The 19,625-nt window shown below is 40.8% G+C and overlaps 1 protein-coding gene across 7 annotated transcripts in view; it reads right to left on the reverse strand.

The window, feature by feature from the left end:
• CRIM1 (cysteine rich transmembrane BMP regulator 1) overlaps positions 1–19,625 on the reverse strand; it is a 208,645-nt gene that overhangs the window by 163,153 nt on the left and 25,867 nt on the right. For 6 of the 7 annotated variants that reach the window (XM_051842989.3, XM_070069255.2, XM_051842988.3 and 3 more), the window contains exon 2: positions 5,194–5,367. In XM_051842989.3, coding sequence (XP_051698949.3) covers positions 5,194–5,367 — 174 coding nt within the window. Of the gene's footprint in view, positions 1–5,193; positions 5,368–19,625 lie in introns of those variants that run through there. The other variant, XM_089327759.1, reaches the window with a different exon arrangement.

Raw genomic sequence — 19,625 nt, forward strand, 5'->3', positions numbered from 1 at the left:
GTATTGCTTTTACTAGCTGGGTCTCCCCTCCAACCTATAGCACCTCAATTTCACTTCTGTGATGCTCAGTGCACCATTCACCATCAGTAGGATGGCATAAAGTTATAAGCTGGGTCAAGAACACAGTGAGATGACCAGCAGGTCACTCCCTTTTCCAGATTTCTCCTTTCTTGGGACAAACAGATCCCTGTGACAAACCACGCTGTGCAAAGCCATGGCTGACTGTTAACCAGTTTTCTATTTCCTCTAAATGTTTGGCAAATTGATTTTGTGGTGACATGTTCGTGTATTTTTAGAAAATAAGACAACAGGTAAAATTAAGAACCTACTCCTTCCTTTTAAATAGATATATCATAAATAGGAGCTTCCTTAATGCCCAGAAATTGCCAGCATTCTTCATAAATCTCTATAAATATGAGATAGAAATGTCCTGCAGGGGCTTCCAATTTTTTAAAATGTTACATTTTACAGTGTAATTCATTTTCAACAGAAATTGGGCCCATGATTTCTCATTATGCTCTGATTCCTCTCACCTATCTCTAATACTGCACACCTTAGTATTACTAACTGCCCCTAAGAACTGTCCTAAAAACAAGGCTTTAACCAGACCTATCCACCTTCCCATAAGAAATAATCAGAACCAAGTCTATAAATTTTACCATTATTACTGTACTCTCATCTGCATGTGATTTTGCAGTCACTCCATGCTCCACACAACTCTCCTTTCTAAATCCTTTTTGGTACCTTCTAGAACCCATGTTCGGGCATCTACATAATGCCTTTTGCCCACATCCTCCCCTCTGAATGTTTCTTTCTTCCATCTATTCTAGAGGAAGCCTGGGTAGCCCCCGACCACTCTTTTCCCTCGAATCCCTCTTAAGTGAGGATGGCTTTATTTCCCGCATCACGTAAGCCCTCCATGTTTAAACTCACTTTGAGATCACTCTTCCTTTTCTCCTTTTTAAAAAATAAAATAGTGTTTACTTGAAGCAAATGCAATCTGCTTACATCACCAGCTGCATGCAGTTGTTAAATTTACCTAAAAAACTTCTGACTCTGCACCACCTCCCTACTACTGTTCATGCTTCGTCTTCATCACTTAAGGGGACAATTCATCCTGGCACAGCGCTCTGGCCTCCCACTTCCCGGGACCTGGTTCTTCACCCCTTCTCAGCAAGCTTCGTTATCCAAGGTCATTCTTAGCCCTTTTTACAAATCAATAAGAATCTTGACAACAAGTATCTGTTCTACAAATTCCTTCCAACTTCCTTGGTTGCCCCCTCCTATGTTCCTCAACCACATTAAGACCCCCGCCCCACTGACCATATTGCTTAGGCACTGTTTTTGTCCCCTTCTAGTATGGATGACATGGTCAATCACCATAAATATCCTCTTGCCTGACTCTCAATCCCAAAGGATGACTCTTCCTTTCGTTCAGACTTGCCAAGGAAAACCGCAGCGCTGATTACATCCCCATCTCTGCTGCACCTGCACCAGAGCTGGAGAGAAACACGTATCTGTGTGGTTGGTCTCTCTTCAAATTTGTAACTACTAACCTTAAGTAAACTGTTAGCACCAGCAAGTGACCCTATTACATTTCCCTAATGCACTTGTCCTTTCTTTCTTTCAAGATGCCTGTTTTACATTTTCTTCTTCACCCTCAATTTTCCATACCCTTTCTTCTACCTCACTGTTAGATGATGGCCTTGTTTTATACTCTTTGGAGAAACAGAAACAAGACATTGCTCACAAGAGCATTATTTTTAAGCATTTCATTACTGGCTTTTTCCTCTTTCTTAGATCATTCTTGTCACACCCAGTTATGCTGTAGTATCTCCTGACCCTATGTCCCCTAAAACAACTACCTCATTTTTCAGTTCCAATTTATCATAAAATATCTTAAAAGATTTTCCTATTTTTAAAAAAAAAATTATTTGTTTAAACTCATGGTGCCAAAACGTTCACCCTGACGTATTGCTATTACTTGCTTTTCACTCTATTCAGGTTAGAAATCCTCGAGTCGTCTTTATGTACTGTCATCCCTCTCTTATCTGCAGGCACCTACTGTAGGCGCTTCCATCAAAATGCTGTGCATCCATCCTTCCTTGCCATCTCCCCTGCTAGCACTCTAGCCCATTCTCCTGCGGCACCACATCTAAATAATGGAAACAGCTCTCTAACAAGCTTCTTGGCTGTAGCATCTTCCTTAGCTAATCTATTCTGCATCTCCCTAGAACCCTAGTCTGTCTAAAATTGATTTTACTACGCTCTGCTTCTCTCTGCTCATAAGCCTGCAATGATTTCTCATAGCTCATATTACCAGGCTTAAGCTCCCTGTACAATGCTCAGGATGTTTCATAATCTGGTCCCATTCTGACCCCATCATTAATTCCTACTACCTACAGGCATAAAACCTTCTTCTTTTAGACAGGTTCCAGTTTCACAACATCTTACATATTCTCACTTATACACTAGATTCTTTTGTCTTTATTGTACTCATTTCTGAAATCATTATTCAAATTCTAAACTGTTTAGATTCTACTCTTCCATGATATCATATATAATTCCAAGTCACACTTTCTTGACCCTGAACTCTATAGAATTCCAATTATCAAACTTCTATCAACATTAACAATTATGTGTACAACAATACAATATCTTCATTAAGTCTCTCATACTGTATCTACCTGAATATATATATGGCTTTTTTCTTCAAAACTGTCTCAGCCAATAGAAATCCTCTACCCCTAACTTCTTACAGAGCTCAAATATCTGTAGTATGCTTTACTCTGAATAACAAAACACTGTTTATATAAGATACATTAACCTCATATGGCCTCAACCTGTTCTACTTTTAGATTATACAGGGACCATGATAGAATAAGACTAAAAAAAAAAAAAGAAATTTAATTAGATACAGTAATTATTCCTGTGCGAATGATCTCACAATTGCAAGTGTTGAATCCTGCAAACAGCTTTTCAGAATCACTTTAAAAATCAATGAAGGTAAATCTTCATATTGTAAAAATTATAGGTATATACTTAACTAGTTACAAATGTAACCATCCTAGTTTTATGTGGGTAGATACTGGGTTTGGGGACAAAACTGCCTGCAAAAGTATCTACTTAGATCTGCTGTGTCTCAAAAAGAAACTTGGCCAGCAGCAAAGAGGCTGTGCTTGAGAGCAGAGGGGGTCACACACTGTGGAATGTGGCTTGTGTGTGAAGACAAAGACAGCCTTACTGAGGCACTTGAAACACTGGAATAAAAATGGTTTCATGAAATTTAAGAATGGCAAAAGTACTAATTCTAAATTGCTGTCTTATTTTATGCTATGGGAATTTAAATATGAGTAACTAAATTAATAAGTTAACAACTCAAATGAACACACTACCACGTCCTCTATATCCTTACATGTCTCTATTGCCAAATTTGGCAAACAGGCAACGTGGGTGGGAACAGAGATGAGCAAAGTGTGACCAAGAAATAGAAATGAGTTAGGTAACTGACTGCATTGTCTAAATTCATGATGTGCCTGGAAGAATACTTGGCACAGTTAGTTCTAGGCCTGCTACTCATCAGTTATGTGGAAGCTCGATTTCCTGATGTTCAAATTCAAGAACTGGCTTCAACACTATCTATACCCTCTGCAATTTAAAATTTTTATTTTTATTATTTTCTATTATATACTCTTCGTATTACCCAGGCTGCTGAGTCATCAAAATAAATGTTAATCTACAGGCCATTATGAATTTCTAAGTCTTTAATTTTTAAAAAATTTTAATTAGTTTTTAATAGATTCAATGTGTTTTGTAGATACAATTCTAAGAACATAATATTCCCTGCCTCCCTCCCTCTTACCCTATATGCTTTTTAGTTTTGAGATGACATATTTTAAATTTATATTACAGTAAAAATCTTTATTACCTTTTAATATAAGTTGGACACAATACATTTCAGAAGCTTCCATCCTGTCCTACTTTCCTTTTGAACTGGAATTTTGGCCTCTGAAATCCTTGGTATTCCAAACTGTATTACCTACCTTTCTTCTAAAAAAAAATTATTTTATTCAAAAGGAAGGGAGAGTTGGAGAGAAAGGCATTGATCCTCGATTTGCTGGTTCACTCCCCAAATGCCCACAAGAGCTTGGGGCTGGACCAGGACAAAGCTAGGAGGCTGAAACTCTACCCAGGATTCCCATGTAGGTGGCAGGGACCCAAGTACTTGAGCCATCACATGCTGCCTTCCCAGGGTGCACATTAGCAGGAAGCTGGATCAGAAATGGGGCTAGGACTCATTCTAATATGTGATGTGGGCATCCCACATGGCATCTTAACTGCTGTGCCAAATGCCTGGTTCCCTAATCTTCCTCATCATAGAATGACATTAGAGATAAATGCGTATTTTAGAGTGTCTCCTCCAGCACTCTTTTCTTTCCCAGAAAAAACTGATGCTAGTTGGTCAGAGGCAGGGCTGAGACTCGAGTCCAAGCCTCACTCCTCATTAATTGTGGCTGGAAGCCACAGCACTAAACTCTCGCTACTCCACTTGGGTTTACTGGGCTCATGAATCCCATTTCCAAGTTGTCAACCCTTTTTCTAGATTGTACACATGAATGTAAAGAAGTTATGAGCGATACGAATACAACTGTCTTGCTAGTGAATGTAATTTATGACCTCTCTCTAGAGTTGAAGTGCCTCACGGATCTATCTATACACACATGTTCTTGCCCCTGGCAAAATGAACCTAAGCCTTCAATCAGCACCAGCACCACATGATTCTCCCATTATCTTCTAAAGAGAGACTCCTGCTTGCCAGATGAGCTGCACTTCTAATTAGGAAGCTCTCCTCGTGGAGAACCATCCTATGGTAAATCAAGTGGAATGGACCTGGTGACAGCAGATGCTGATCTCAAATACAGCATTTGGGAAATTATCCATTAGGCAGAGGTGACCTAGGCAGGCTGGCACAGGCGACCCTGCTCACAGAGACCGCAGCATTACCTCTGTACAGCTTCCAAGAAACACACACACACCAGCACCTGGTAAATTTTAGGCATCTGGTTTGGCACTGTAAAAGCTACCAAGCTCCATAGCTTCCCCTCTGCCTTTTCAAGCTCAAGTATGATCTCTGCTCAGAGTTACACAATGCTAAGGCTGACGACTAGATCATTCATGAAAATGAACACTTACCTTCAATCCTCTTTAAAGCTGAAAGGCACATATCCTTCCTTGGAAACTCAAAGGGATTGTTGCATGTTCGAATGGTATCACATTCACATTTCCCATTGATTATATTGCAGCCAGAGATAAGGTTTTCGTTGCATGGTTCAAAACCAAGCAGCTGGTCATCATCCCAGTTCTCATCTGTAAAAGAATCAACAACCAGATAATGTCCGCTTGTAGCTTCACTCAAAGGCCTATGAAAGCAAAAATGTGCAGGGATGTCAAGATTAACATCCAATTTTGACACTGTAATTTGTGAAAGAACCTAGGATTGAAGTTTTACAAATAAACAAAACCAATCTCCTAGAAACTTAGAAGGTTGAGGTTATAAAGCCATATATGTCAACATTAAATAGTCAAACATTTGTATTCAAAACCCTCTAGTTCTCTGTGTCACTACAACAAACATTGAGATTCCTGGATTTCTACACATTCAATAAAGTTGTAAGAGTTACAGCTGTCAATCTATAAAATTATTCTTTAAAAAGCTAAATTTTTATTCTCTCAGTTGATATCTGCTTCAGGTTTAAAATAGCCCTCCAAATGAATACAGCTAGACAGCTAAAAAACAATCAGACAGCACTGGAAAAGTCAAGAATGAGATCCAGTGGAGCAGAGTCCCCTCTGCCGATTTCAGAACAGACTGCTCACAGCCAAAATCAGCAACAGCCACAAGACTAAGCGTGACAACTTAGTGGAGTTATCAAATTCTGCAGCCAAGACCAACTCAGGTCCTGGTCATGGGAAGTGGTAGCCTACAATGAGTAAAGCGGATTTAATAAACAGTGTTGGTGGGATCCACTGCAGACAAATGCAACAAACACACTGAACCCTCCAAGGCAGGCTCAATTCTTAATATTCCTCCTCCTAGTTGAAACACCTCTTCCAGGAGAGCGGACTATTTCTCTGTGGACATTATATGGGATTCCTTCTTGTCCCCCCTCACTCCCTGCCAACATTCTAAGACTATTTATTTGAAAGGCAGAGTTATACACAGAGAGGGAAGGAGAGAGAGAGCGAGCAAGCGAGCAAGAGCGAGAGAGAGCTCTTCCACCCACTGGTTCACTCTCAGTGTGGCAGCAACTGCCAGGGCTGGACCAGGCTGAAGACAGGAGCTTCACAGGGTCTCCCATGCAGGTGTAGGGGCCCATGCACTTGAGCCGTTTTCCACTGCTTTCCCAGGCCACAGCAGAGAGAAGGATCAGGAAGTGGAGCAGCCAGGACTCAAACTGGCACCTATTTGGCCTGCTGGTGCTGCAGGTGACAGCTTAATCCACTTCACCACATAGATATTTCATTGCACCTGGACTCAGTACTGCTTATGAAACAACAAACATGTTTGGTAATCATATCTGGAAAGAATTTTTAAAAGTATTTGGATTTAATAAATCTAAACCTGTTGCTTACACTAACACAGGTATAAATGTCTTCTATGAAGACACCTTCTTGTACCAGTGTAAACAAATAGCTGTAATTTTTATAGAGCTTTTACTTCTAGTGTCACCACTTAATGCATAAATTAGGCAAAAGACATCTCTGTTTCTCTCACTGGCATAAAAAATTTTCTTGTCAGAGGGTCTTCAGAAGAATATAATTTGCAATAAAAAGAACTTCAGGGCAATTCTTTGAAAAGAGAGTAGAGAAAATCTCTTGTATTTTGATTACAGGGGATCAGGCCCACTTACTTGATCAAAGCCTCAGACCATAGTAAAATGTTTATCTTTTGGAACTCAAAGTTTAGACAGAAATGCAATTTATCTGTCTTAAAATCTGATTTCCTATTTAGCCTATGTTTGGTACTTAAAGCTAACACATACATAACATATATACACAAAAAGGTATATTCCTATCTTCAAGGCAACAGTGAAATTACTAAAATACTCGGCAAGGAAAACCAGCAAAAACTATACTGAAACAACATGGAAAAGGTGTTGTCTTCACTTACAACAGTATTTCACAGAGCTCTAAATGATTTCTTATTTCTGTTTAACTGTTGACATGATACTAGTATTACTGTCCTGAATTCAGTGAAATTTGCCAAGAAGTTTTTGGTGACTATATATGCAAATTTCTAATTCAAAGGAGAGTTCAACCCTAGGAATTGAAATACTTAAAAGAAATTCAATTAACATTTAAATCATTGCAAAACTACCAAGAGTTCTCTCCTTTTCCTTCATATTCCTCACAGGAAACCTTTACTGCTGCTTCCTAAAGTATATGCAGTACCACCAAACAGAGGATTCTACCTCAGAAGGTTTTTGTCATTTAAAACCTCTTCCCTCCATTTTAACTGGAACTCCCTGAAGATACAGGCTCCTGAACTTCCTCAATGGCTGCTGACCTCAGCCCCCTCCTCATTCCACACACTGTCCCCAGAATTATCTTCCTTGAAATCAAGTGTGCTTGATGGTTCTTTTTTTTTTTTTTTTTTTTTTAACAGGCAGAGTGGACAGAGAGAGAGAGAGAGAGAGAAAGGTCTTCCTTTGCTGTTGGTTCACCCTCCAACGGCCGCCCCGGCCGGCGAGCTGCGGCTGGCGCACCACGTTGATCCGATGGCAGGAGCCAGGTACTTATCCTGGTCTCCCATGGGGTGCAGGGCCCAAGCACTTGGGCCATCCTCCACTGCACTCCCGGGCCACAGCAGAGAGCTGGCCTGGAAGAGGGGCAACCAGGACAGAATCCAGCGCCCTGACCGGGACTAGAACCTGGAGTGCCGGCGCCGCTAGGCGGAGGATTAGCCTAGTGAGCCGCGGCGCCGGCCGGATGGTTCTCTTTTGTCAACAGGAAAAGTTTAGACTTGTTCTTGTCAAACATAAGGTTCTTTAGAATGTGGCTGTCTTACTTCTAGACTTGTCACTCAACCTTGGCTCCCGTATCTTAACGCTCTAGGCATGCGAAGGTTCTTGCCAGGAACCTAACCGCTTCCATGCTTTGCGTATGCAGCCTCTTTTGTCTACAATCCCTCCTTCATGTCTTCCTCTTCAGCCTTCATGACCTGGCTCAAATGTTTCCTCTTTTAAGACCTCTTCCCCAGCTCCCCAGAAGAATTGAGCCACTGCATCTTCCATGTTCCTGCAAGCATGTGCACAAAGCTCTTGTGCCCCAAAAGTGGTTTCTAGAAGTCAACCTTCCCCAGGAAGCAAGAGTCCACACAGCCAGGAGCCGAGTCTCATCCAACTTGAAATCCCCTGAACCTCAACACTTAGCAAAGCGTTCAATAATCCTGCAATAGCATAGTCAATGCAGTTGTCTGCTTTTTAAACTTATTAAAATATATGTATATTTTTAATAACAAGAAAATTGTCTCAAGATAAACATGTTTAAACAATTCAACTATAATTTTAAAACTTAATTTATTCATATTTTATTTGAAAGGCAGACAGACAGACAGATCTTTCATCCACTAAATCACTCCCTAAGTGCCCACAATATCCAGGAGTCTGGAACTCCTCTCGGTCCCCTACATGGCTGGTAGGGCCCAAGTGCTTGATCAATCAGCCATGGTCTTCTAGGGTACACATTAACAGGAAGCTGGATTGGAGGCAGAGGAGCCAGCATATGAAGCAAGCGCTCCAACATGGGATGTGAGAGTCCTCAGTCGCAACGTAACTGCCAAATACCTTCCATTAAACTTTATTTTGAAAAGTTGTCATTAAGAATGGGTGCTTGGTATAGAAGTTAAGACACTGGTTGAGAAGCTTATATCTTGTATTGGATTGTTTAGGCCTGAGATGAATTTCCAGCCATGACTGCCAATTCCAACTTCCTGCTGACGCAGAATCCAGGAGACAACAGGTGGCGGCTCAAGTGATTGAGTTTCTGTCACCCATGTGGGAAACCTGGACTGAGTTACTGGCTCCCAGTCCATCCCAGCTGTGAGCACTGAGGACATTCTGCATAGTGAACCAGGGGATGGGAACTCACTTACGTGTTCAATCTCTGTCTCTCTCTCTCGCTCACTCTCTCAAAAGGTTTATCCTAAGAGCATTGTAAGACAGGCACACATCTTGAAGAAATATTCGGACATACTGACACATTTCTCACTCAGCATCATCTCTCACTGGTTTCTTTCCCAGGTTAGCTGAGACTTTCAACCTCTTATCATCTAACGGACATCACAATCCTTCCAAGAAGCCCATCTCGGAGCCAATGTGTTTTCACAGCCAGGTGCTTTTCTCTCACGTCCTCCAGGAAGGCCACCTCCCCTGAGTGCAGAACCAGACTAAAAGACAGCCGCCCTCGTGGATCTGCCTGACTCCACTCTCTTCCGCTCCTTCTCAGCAGAAGCTCCCTGGACACAGCACCAGGTTGCACCCTCAGACACACATGTAAGCCTGACCATCCCTCAGAAATGTCCCAGCCACCATGCCAGTCAGGAAGCACCTTTGACTGAAGTCAAAACTGGCTGACATGATTTTCTGAGAAGAAATCCTTTCAATTCTCTGCCCCCTCCCAATCAATATTTTTTCTTCTTGGCTTCTTGGGGTGGAGGGGAGCCATTGTAATCCATTAACTGTACTTTGAAAATTTATATTTACTAAATAAAAAATTTTAAAAAAAACTTTAAAAAAGGGTAAAAAATATTTTTGCTTCTTGGTAAACAGTTCCCCTAGCAAATATCACTTTAAAGGATCAGAGCATTTTGAGACAAATGCTTTTATGGTTTTGCATTACAGAATAGTTTAAAATCAATTTAACAGGAAATCAATAGTATTGAGAGGTAAAATTTAATAAAGTTTGATTACCCAAATCAAATCTGAGCAAATCTGAACTCAGTACAGGATGAGTAACCATTATCTGAAATGCTTGGGACCCTAAGTGTTTCAGATTTCAGTTTTTCAGAGTTTGGAATAATTGAAAATACTCTAGACTGTGTTACCATTGAAAAAGATTGTTATTAGAGCATTTTGGATTTCAGACCCAGCAAATTCTGATTTCAAGTCTTTCTTCCTCTTAATAAATCCATATATACGACAAAGGATCAAGGCCCTGATTCTCTTGACACAGTTCCCTGTTTCTCCTTGTACTGGTCAGGGGAAGAAGGGGCTAAAAACAGGGGTACTGCCTTTTATTTACATCAAGCAGGGTCTTTTCCTGCTTGATATATCAAGTGTATATGATAAAGTGTATTCTTCTAGCCTGAAAGGTCAATTTAGGTTACTCCTGCAAATGTGCTTTGCTGTCCATAACTTTTGCAAGATAACAAGTCAGATGTTAAATATGGGAGTAATAATTTGATGTATGAGTCCAAAATCATACATATTCCAGTATGTCCAACTGTGGGAATACTACAGCAAGGAGCCAGGCACACATAACTGCTAACCCAACATGTGCACTTGGATGTTTAGAAGAAATCCTGAGAGATGACACATTTCCTTGAGACAACCACTGTATGTCAGCATGCAGCAGAATTCTTTTATGCATACCTTCAGCTTCATCCCACAGAACAGTAGTAAGATGTATGATCAATGATTAAAGCGTGATAAAATTAATAACTGGTACTGCTTTCAATCAAGGGCATCCTTAAAGGAAACTGATTTTTTTTCTTTAATTATTTCTTCCTTACTTTACTGCAAGTATACTGAGGTGAAGACAATCAATTATTAGCATAGTTTGGTACCATGGCCTCTACTGATAGGAAGATGGCAGTAATTTCATGCACCATTGTTTGCGTATCATCAGTGCAAAGCTGGCACACAGAGAAAAAGCAAATAAAATTTTAATACTATTATGGAAATAGTTTTGACCTCAGGTACCACCTGAAAAGGCTTCAGAGTCCCCCACGGAACACCTACGGGTCTGTAGCCCACACACTGAAAACTGCTAATCTAAAGAACACATCCTGCTGGTATACCTAGATCAAGTTCTGAAATACACAGAGGGCTCCGAGTACCTCATCTCCTAGTTCCCACTGAACCATAAACTGCATGTTTCCATCATGTAATTTAGCTAAATGTAATTGGCAAAAAGGAAATTGGTATCAGCCTAAAGCAGAAGTTGTGCTGTTTCATATATGACTTATCCTAGCACATTAATGTTATGAAAAACCAGGAGCAAGTTTTCTGACAATTAAAGGAAAAGTCTTAGCAATGTGTGAAGCCCTTAAAAGGCTAATAGCATCATTTAAACTCCCTCCTTCAGTGCAAAAGATGACTGCTTTAGTGGCTAAAATTTCTATCACATATCTAGGGAGGCTGCAAGTACAAATGAAAAAGCTAAAATGCGTTTCCTTGTATTTCAAGAAACATGAAGAAACAACTCCCAGATCTTATGTTTAAGTCTGATGAAATGGCTGTCCATCAGAAGTGAATGTCTTCAAGAACTCATGCCCTGAAAGAAAGCAGAATGAGCTTCAGGGCATGGCAGGCTGCAAAGGATGGGCTGCCAACGCAAGGTGCAGCCAGCTGCCCATGCCAGGGGCAGTTTACCTCTATCGGTGTTTTTATTGGGGCTATTATGGTTTATATTTATCCTCTGTATAGACATAGTTTCATGGGTTTTGACTTTCCCCTATCCTCTATTTCTTAGAGCCATATTTAGTCTTGATCTGGATTTAGACTTTCTGCTCCACAGAGTAGCTCCCCATAGTCTGGGTGTTGCCTGAAATCCCTTCCTTCTAGACTGGAGAGCGCAGATTTTGAACACGAAGATGAGTTAGAAAGGAGTTTCCAGGCTGTGGGTAGGAAAGGGAGCACCGCAGAGGAGAATGTGGTGAGGGAGGCCTTACACAGGAGGCACAGAGACACATTCAACTCCAGACCCAAGAGCAGCAGCTCTAGGTAACACTCCCAGCCCCTCAGTGCACAGGTGTTCCAGCAAGCAACCAGCCATGCAGATGCTAGCCTGGTCCTGGATTCAACACCTCTGCTTGCTCGTGTCTGACATGCTATAACATGGAGTAAAACATTTCAGGTATTACGACTACACTTACTATAAAGTAGGACTGCATGTTAATCTGAAATCTGCCCTCCTGAAGATGGAAGACATTGGTATACTCATAGCCTTACCTTTTCTACCTTGTACCTGTTTAGGTTAATGGAGTTTACTCCAAACTCACAGATAGATGCACCCCATTATGTGGCAATCCACTTAGCAGAAATATGCTTCAGCAGATATTAAAAAGCAAGAAACAAATTCACGGTACACACTCTGCAGCTCACAGTAATAGAATTCTGTTGGCAGAGGAGAGGCTTCTGGGAATATATATCAAATTAATTCTTCAGCTGTTCACATATCCCTGTGGCTACAGTAAGATGCAAATAGCTAATACTGGTATCTCTTTCCATGCCAGCCTAGAAACTCCAGCGTAATGTAAAATTGCTGCTCTTAACTCCCCCAGCTCCTGGCTGCCTGTTATCAGGCATTCGGTTCTGCTCGAGGGGAAATCTAATGCAGTGAGCTTTCATTCTCCTGCTTCAAGCTTAAGGCCAGTGTTCCAAAGCTGGTACTTCCCTCTCCCTCTCTTCCTCAAGCTGCAATCAGTGTAAAGCAGGAAGGGCAAATTTATGGTTATCAGTAGAAATGATTCAGGTTCCAAAAATGTGTTTTACAGGCATTTCCACAGAGTGAAATTATGGCAGGCACATGTAACCCTATACTAGAGTCTACAAAGCCTGAATCTCTAAAACAGAAATACTAAAATATGCACACAGGTAGGTGCTGAAGACTATTAAAATAATGCAAACCTCTAAACATAACAAAACACTGATGTGTAACATGTAAAAGTGAGGAATTCCTTGAAAAACAAGCATCACTGTTCCAATTTACTACATCATCTTACAGTAAATCATTTATTAATGACAATGACCCATTCCTATAATTTTCATAAGACATCTTAGCAATACAACTAAGAACAGAGAAGGACTACGGCATGCAAATTTCATTCATTCATCCATTCTTTCATACATTTCTCAACAGACACTGGTATCGACTGAGCATCAAAAACTGAACAAGCTGCTAAGAACTTAACATGCTAGGAAAGGGATGAGTGAATCTCTCAATGAGACACCCAACACTGCATGTCAGAATTCTTGAGCTTAATGCCTGCATGGTGCCTGATAGCAGCCTTCTGCTTGCAGACTCTGGGAGGCGGCAGTCGTGGCTGAAGAGATTGGTTTCCTGACACCCACATGGGACACCTGGGTTGAGTGTTCAACCACTGGCTTTGGCTTTAGCCCAGTCTCAGTTTTTGTCGGCATTTGGGGAGTGAACCAACAGATAGGTTGTATCTCTCAAATTATTTATTTCAATTAAAAAGTTAATAAAAACCAAGAAGCTGGGAAAGGGACATTGCAGCAAAATGTTCCACAATTTGAACCAGAATCATCCCAAGTATGTGAATAAAATGTTCCTAGGACTCCTGAGACCGAGGAAAAGGTTAAGTAAGGGCAGGATAATTTCCTTTCCGAGGTCAAGAAGTTCACTTGCAACAGGGAGGAACTTGAGAGAAGACAAGCAGGATCTCCAGAAGCAAGGATTTCATAAACCCAAAGCAGACAAGGAAATGAGAGACTGGGGATATAGGATGGAACTGTCCTCCTTCACAAACGTGCCTACAAGTAGAGATGATCTTGCATGTGCGCAGACAGCCAGCCTGACCGGTGAGCTTGATGTAGAAAACCCCAGCCCCAGAGACCACAACCTTAGCTCAACCCTTGGTTCACAGGGGGCCCCTGAAGGAGGCATTCAGGTCTCCAGGCTCCAGCCTTTTAGTACTAAAAGGAGGTGGAATGAGTAATCCATGAGGTCCCTTCAGACTTTATCCTCATGTTTCCTTGGTTTGGTCATCTTTGTTGAAATTGTACAATGTGAACAATTTGTCGGGAAAAATGCCAGAGAGTCACAGGTCTAGGGTGGCCATAATTTAAATTTAAAATAGTTTCCCATTATCAGGCCCATTTGAGGCTTTGAAAGCAGAGTTGCTATGTGTAGAAAGGCAAGCCAAGGGTGCCTTTAATATAACAAATATCACCTTCCAGAACCCTTCCAAGCACCACTGCTCTTAGAGAATTCACCAGCTAAGACCTCAACAAATCTGATTTAATAACAAAGAGTTGGCTGTGAATTGAAAATTGCTGAAGCACTCTGTCATTGAACAACTGTCTCTGTATATATTTGGAAATTCCTATAATGAGAAAGTGTGGGTTTTTTTTTTTTTTTTTTAAATGGGATTGGTTTAGAAAAAAATTTACCAGATACTTCAAGAACAGTAGAGGCACCAAATGTCAACACTGATGGGATCCAGCTTGGGCAGTGTTTAATGGAAATTTCACAGGACATAAGAAAGGTGTGTATGGGAGGAAATGAGCTAAGCATTTAATTGAAGAAACCTTTCAATTGAAGAAACTGGGAAAAGAGCAGGAGAGTAAGCTCAAAGGAAAACAAAGGATGGGAATTATACTAAAGATATGTCGAAAGTAAAACAGATTGGCTCTCCAAAAAGATTATTAAGACATCTCATGCTGGCTTATGATTAACAGTCTCACTAAGCTTGTTAACTCATCTAGGTACTTTGATATATGTATTTTTTTTCTATCAGTTTCTCTTTAGTGGTTTTTCCAAGTTACTCAAAGTTAGACATTAAAGATTACATGTCTGAAATTTTTTAAACAACCAAGACAGGTATTTGAATGTCTATTTAATTTTTTCCTAGCTACATTTAGTCTGATGATACTTTAGTAGCACACAGTTAAATCTCTTACATTTCCTCTGCTTTGAGTGGACTCCAACATTCTTAAAGAAAAATCTCAGATGTTCCTTCCTAGTTCATATCTGTGCAGTGCACGTGCCATTATATACCCCATGAGGGGTATCATGAGAGCAGACCCATAAAGCTTCTTAAGGACATGGGATTACAAAAAAATCCACCATTTGGCCAGTCAAGTCCTTGGCATGAACACAAAACCTGTATAGATTAAATGAAAATCCACTCCTTCAACCTCATCTCTTGTGTCTCCTCCTTCCTCCAGCAACACTTGGAGACTGTGTCCCCCGAGTGAACAGTGCTGCTTCGTGACCCCATGGCTTTGCACATGCTCTTCTGTCTGCCTAGAAAGCTGTTTCTCTCTTCATCGGCTTCGAAGACTCCTCTTCAGTCTTTAATACTTTCTCCAGGCTTCATCTATCCTATAGGTCTGAGTCAAGTATTATGACTTCTGTTTTATATCTAATATACCATGTATGGCAGTACACAAAATTACTAGTCTAATCTCTTCTATGGAAAAGAAGATTATTTGAAGTTAAAGATCTAGTGTTATTCTTCATCACTGAGCTATCATAAGGCTTAGCAAATAGTAGCCTAGAAAAATATCTATGAAAGAAATAAACAGAGACATGGAGGAAGATGAGAGAGTTTCAATCTCAATAAAACAATTTGACACTCTTAATGCCAAACACATTTTCTGAAAGTGAGTTTGGTGTAGGGAAAGAAAGCAATTATTTAGAAATAACTGAGAAACATTTTTGGATTTTAGTCTTCCAACTTGTAACACAGTAATACTAACTCAAGTTTCATTGTCACTTCAACAATGTATTAAGTAATAATTCCACATAACAATATTTATGAAATGGCAAAAAGTGAGTATATCATGATTTAACTCTATTAGATAAATAACTTTAAAATAATGAATTCTTATCTCCCCACCACCTTTATATAACATGACAATAATGAGATAATGTGACACATGAGATCGTTTCTTGCCAGAACGGTAGTTGTGGACATGTATAATGCACAGTTCCATTTTATCAAAATGACCAAAAATCTCAAATAAGCAAAAGCAAACCAGAAAGCTGTCTATGGAAATGGTGTTCCTTCATCCGCCAAGTGTGAACACCACAGTGAAGGAAATGGGAACACAAGAACAAGAACAACAAATCAACATGGTACTCTGAAACAAGAACTTTGAAGGATATTTTTCATCATACTAGCTGAACAGTCAGAATTAATGAATGAAGTACATTTCACTCCCAGATGAATTTTCTGATAAGAGCTAACACTTAAGAACTTTCTAATGTCAGAGATTAGACTGAACACTGCCCTCGGATTAGCTCTATTAGCTGAAGTAAAGAAGCTGAGTAACCTAGGTCTAAACTACATTCAGCCCATCAATCTGATGGCGACACAAGGAACTGAGGACACAGGGATTTGAGGTGGTCAAAGGCTGGGTAAAATTTCAAGTTCAAGCAAATCCAGAAGACCTAAGGGAAAAGATGAACAAAAACACCACTAATTTTTTCCATCACACTCTGGTGAAGTTCATCTTCCACAAACATGGCCTAGAGACCCAATGTTGATGGTTACTTAGCCACGTGGATGGGCAAGGGCTCCCTGTGCCAAGACAAATGGAGCTGCAGCAACACCTTTGAAATGTTCAGAACAGAAAACCCAATATACAAACACAACCTCAAGTCTTCCATCATCCAGGAAACAAGGGTTTCTTTGTTAAGCCAAATAATGCCTGTGTATATCACAATACACTCAAGGAGCAAATAATGATTTGTAAAAGGCATAATGATCTGTAAGTAGCATTAAGGAATCTGTTCAGGATAACAACTTTGTGAAATCAGCCAGCAATCATTTTCTAAGGAATGTTTTCAAAAACCAACTTGAGCACCGCTGTGAACTTTACCTTAATAATTTATAGGAGTTCTTCAAAATAAGCCAAGTGGAAGACAATAAGTGGAAAAGTAACATAATTCCCACAATTATATTTCTAACAGATCCTTACCATTAACTCTAATATTTCCACAAGGAAATATCTTCACTAAAAACCCAAACCTTTGCTTTCCTTTGTTGGGTAGGAGGTTGCAGCAAGTACATCTGTGTTTGATGTATTTATTCCTACCTTCCAGTTACTGCCCTCTGTGTACCAACACCTCTTCCCTTCCCAGGCTGTTGCCCTGGGACTTGAGTCTCCTCTGCCTGGAGGCCTGGCCCCAGATGTAGGAAGAGATCATGGCCTCACTTCTTCAGGTAGATGATCAAACTCAACTTCCTGACCTTTTTATTTAACACTGCAAACCAGACACCACCACTGCCATTCTCAGTCTCCTTTCTTTGCTTTATTTTCCTCCACAGCACCTATCTCTGTTGGCATGTGGCATGTTTCATTTACTAATGTGGCTGATTTTGTCTCTCTTCCAGAGAGCCCCAGCTTGGTAGAGATTTGTGTCAGTCTTGCCTGCTGCTGTATCTCCTGTACTGAACACAGCTCAGGACACAGTATACCCTCCATGCACCAAATGCCTGAGTACACGACGCATTTTCACCTCCAAGGGTCTCTACTGAAGTCGGCGCTTTGTCCTCTTGTGACTGCCTTACTCAGCTGAAATGTCTTCTTCAAAAAAGTTGCCTTGATTTACACACAGCCACGCCTCTCCCTATCCAATAAGCCCACCCATAAATAACATTTTGCTGATTCTAGGGCTTTGCAGTTGTCCATTCACAGCTGGATTCTGAGCTTCTTGGGGTAGAACCAAAGCTCCCAATCTCATTCCCAACACTATAACCACACATGCTGTGTTGTGCAATAGCTCACAGCCAGCCGACACTAACTGGAATAAATGAACAGTAAACCTGGGTGGGTGACCACTCCATGAGGCAACGTGCTGTTAATACGAAAGCAAAGCAGCAGCTGTAAAGATTATGCCACAGGTACCTAAGAGTCAGGTTTGTTAAATTTCCTCACTACTTTTGCATTCATATTTGGTATCTTCTCAGGATGTTTGAGAAGTAAAAAGTAATAAACTTTACAATAATTTAGGACTCTCCAGAACTAGGAAGCAAGTAAGGTTCAGGTATTTAAAATGGCAGCAAACTAAGAAGTTTATATATTTCTACATTTCAAATGAAAGCATGTGCATTCAGAAACGTCCACATCGAGAGAATAACTCCATTGCTTCCAAAAGGAAATGTAAGTAAAACCTGTGTGACTCACTCTGTCCTTTTCCTGCATGCTACAGCAATATGCATTCCCATATGCAGTCAAGTAGGCGGACTATTCAGGATCACGATTCTGCAGTGTTTTTCTATTTAAAATTGGCCTTTATAGAGTAAAAGAAGTCATAAAAATCGTTCCAATGATGAAACTCACAAGTCGTAGAAATACATCGACCGTAAGTCCTACCTGGAGAGTCTAAAAATCACTATTTTATTAGGCTCAATACACATTTTCAGTAAACACAAACGCCAAATGGAGAAAATTCTCAAAGGAAGCTCTGATTAAATATGCTTCCTACTTAGTAAGAAAGATCACCAGTTTTCAAAGGACTACAATATACAGAGATATGCAGCTTTAAATTTACGAACAAGCACTTATGCATCCCTTAATAATTCAGTTGCTCTGAATTTCCCAAGCTATGGAAGCCTGGTAAGTTCTCACGGCAAGCCAGAAAATAACACACCGGCCTTCTGAGCTGCACGGTGACTGCCAACATCTTGGGCCTCATCTGGTGCCGGCATTTGGGGAGTGTCACATACCTGGTTTGTATGCCTAGTGCATTAGTCTAATAACCAAGTTCCATTTAGCAACAGAACCATTACTGCTAGGGTTTTATATAATGTCCTGTAGAAGAGAGGAACGGAGATTAGCACTCTTGGGTCAGAAGGGATGTAGCAGGACTATGAAGCACTAATTATCACTGGGAAAAACCCTGGGGCAGAGGAGGAGTTAATTTACCTAGCACACAGAAATTCCAGCTGCAAAGGAAACAATCCCTTTAGGTACAGAGCAGTCAGGATCTCTGTCCTCTTAACAGGTTGTCTGAGAAACAGACTTTGTCTATAGTTTCTATTTCTTTCCCAAGAGCATGGAATTTAATTTTAAGTACCCCCAATGAAAAGCTGGCTCACATGGAGTCTGGCACCAGTATAATCGGCTCATAGTTCCACAGTCGCATGAGGAGGCTTCAAGTCCTTGCTCTGGTTCTGCACAAGGCTCTACTTGGAAACTGTAAGCCCAAGATTCCCTTCTCCAAGGAAAGAGCAAGGAGTTGGTGGCAGCATTATCGCCCTCAGGTTTACTGAGAAACTCCTTTGAGGGAGGTAACCCACCTGAGTGTGATCAGGAGAGGTCTATCAATGACAGAAAACAGCTGGGAAAAGTAACAACTGGCCTCACGCTGGAAATGTGCACACACCCCCTTCACTAAACCCAGTGACCCCCTTGCCCAGGCTGAGCATGCCAGAGCACCAGGGTGTCCAGGTTCACTGTACTTGATGAAAACGGTGTAGACATCTCTCTGGGAAGGCCTTTCCTACTCTTAAGCATTTCTCTTCTAGAGGGAAACATGTCCAATTTGCACAAGCAGTGGACACTCCTTTTCTCCAGCCATCACCTTTATTACCTCCTGCTACAATTTCCTCTGCGTTCTGGACTGCATGAACCTTCTTCCCCCTAGAT

This window comes from Oryctolagus cuniculus, chromosome 2 (assembly GCF_051225735.1).
Source record: "Oryctolagus cuniculus isolate XC-2025 breed Fujian yellow rabbit chromosome 2, ASM5122573v1, whole genome shotgun sequence".
Classification (NCBI taxonomy): Eukaryota; Metazoa; Chordata; class Mammalia; order Lagomorpha; family Leporidae; genus Oryctolagus; species Oryctolagus cuniculus.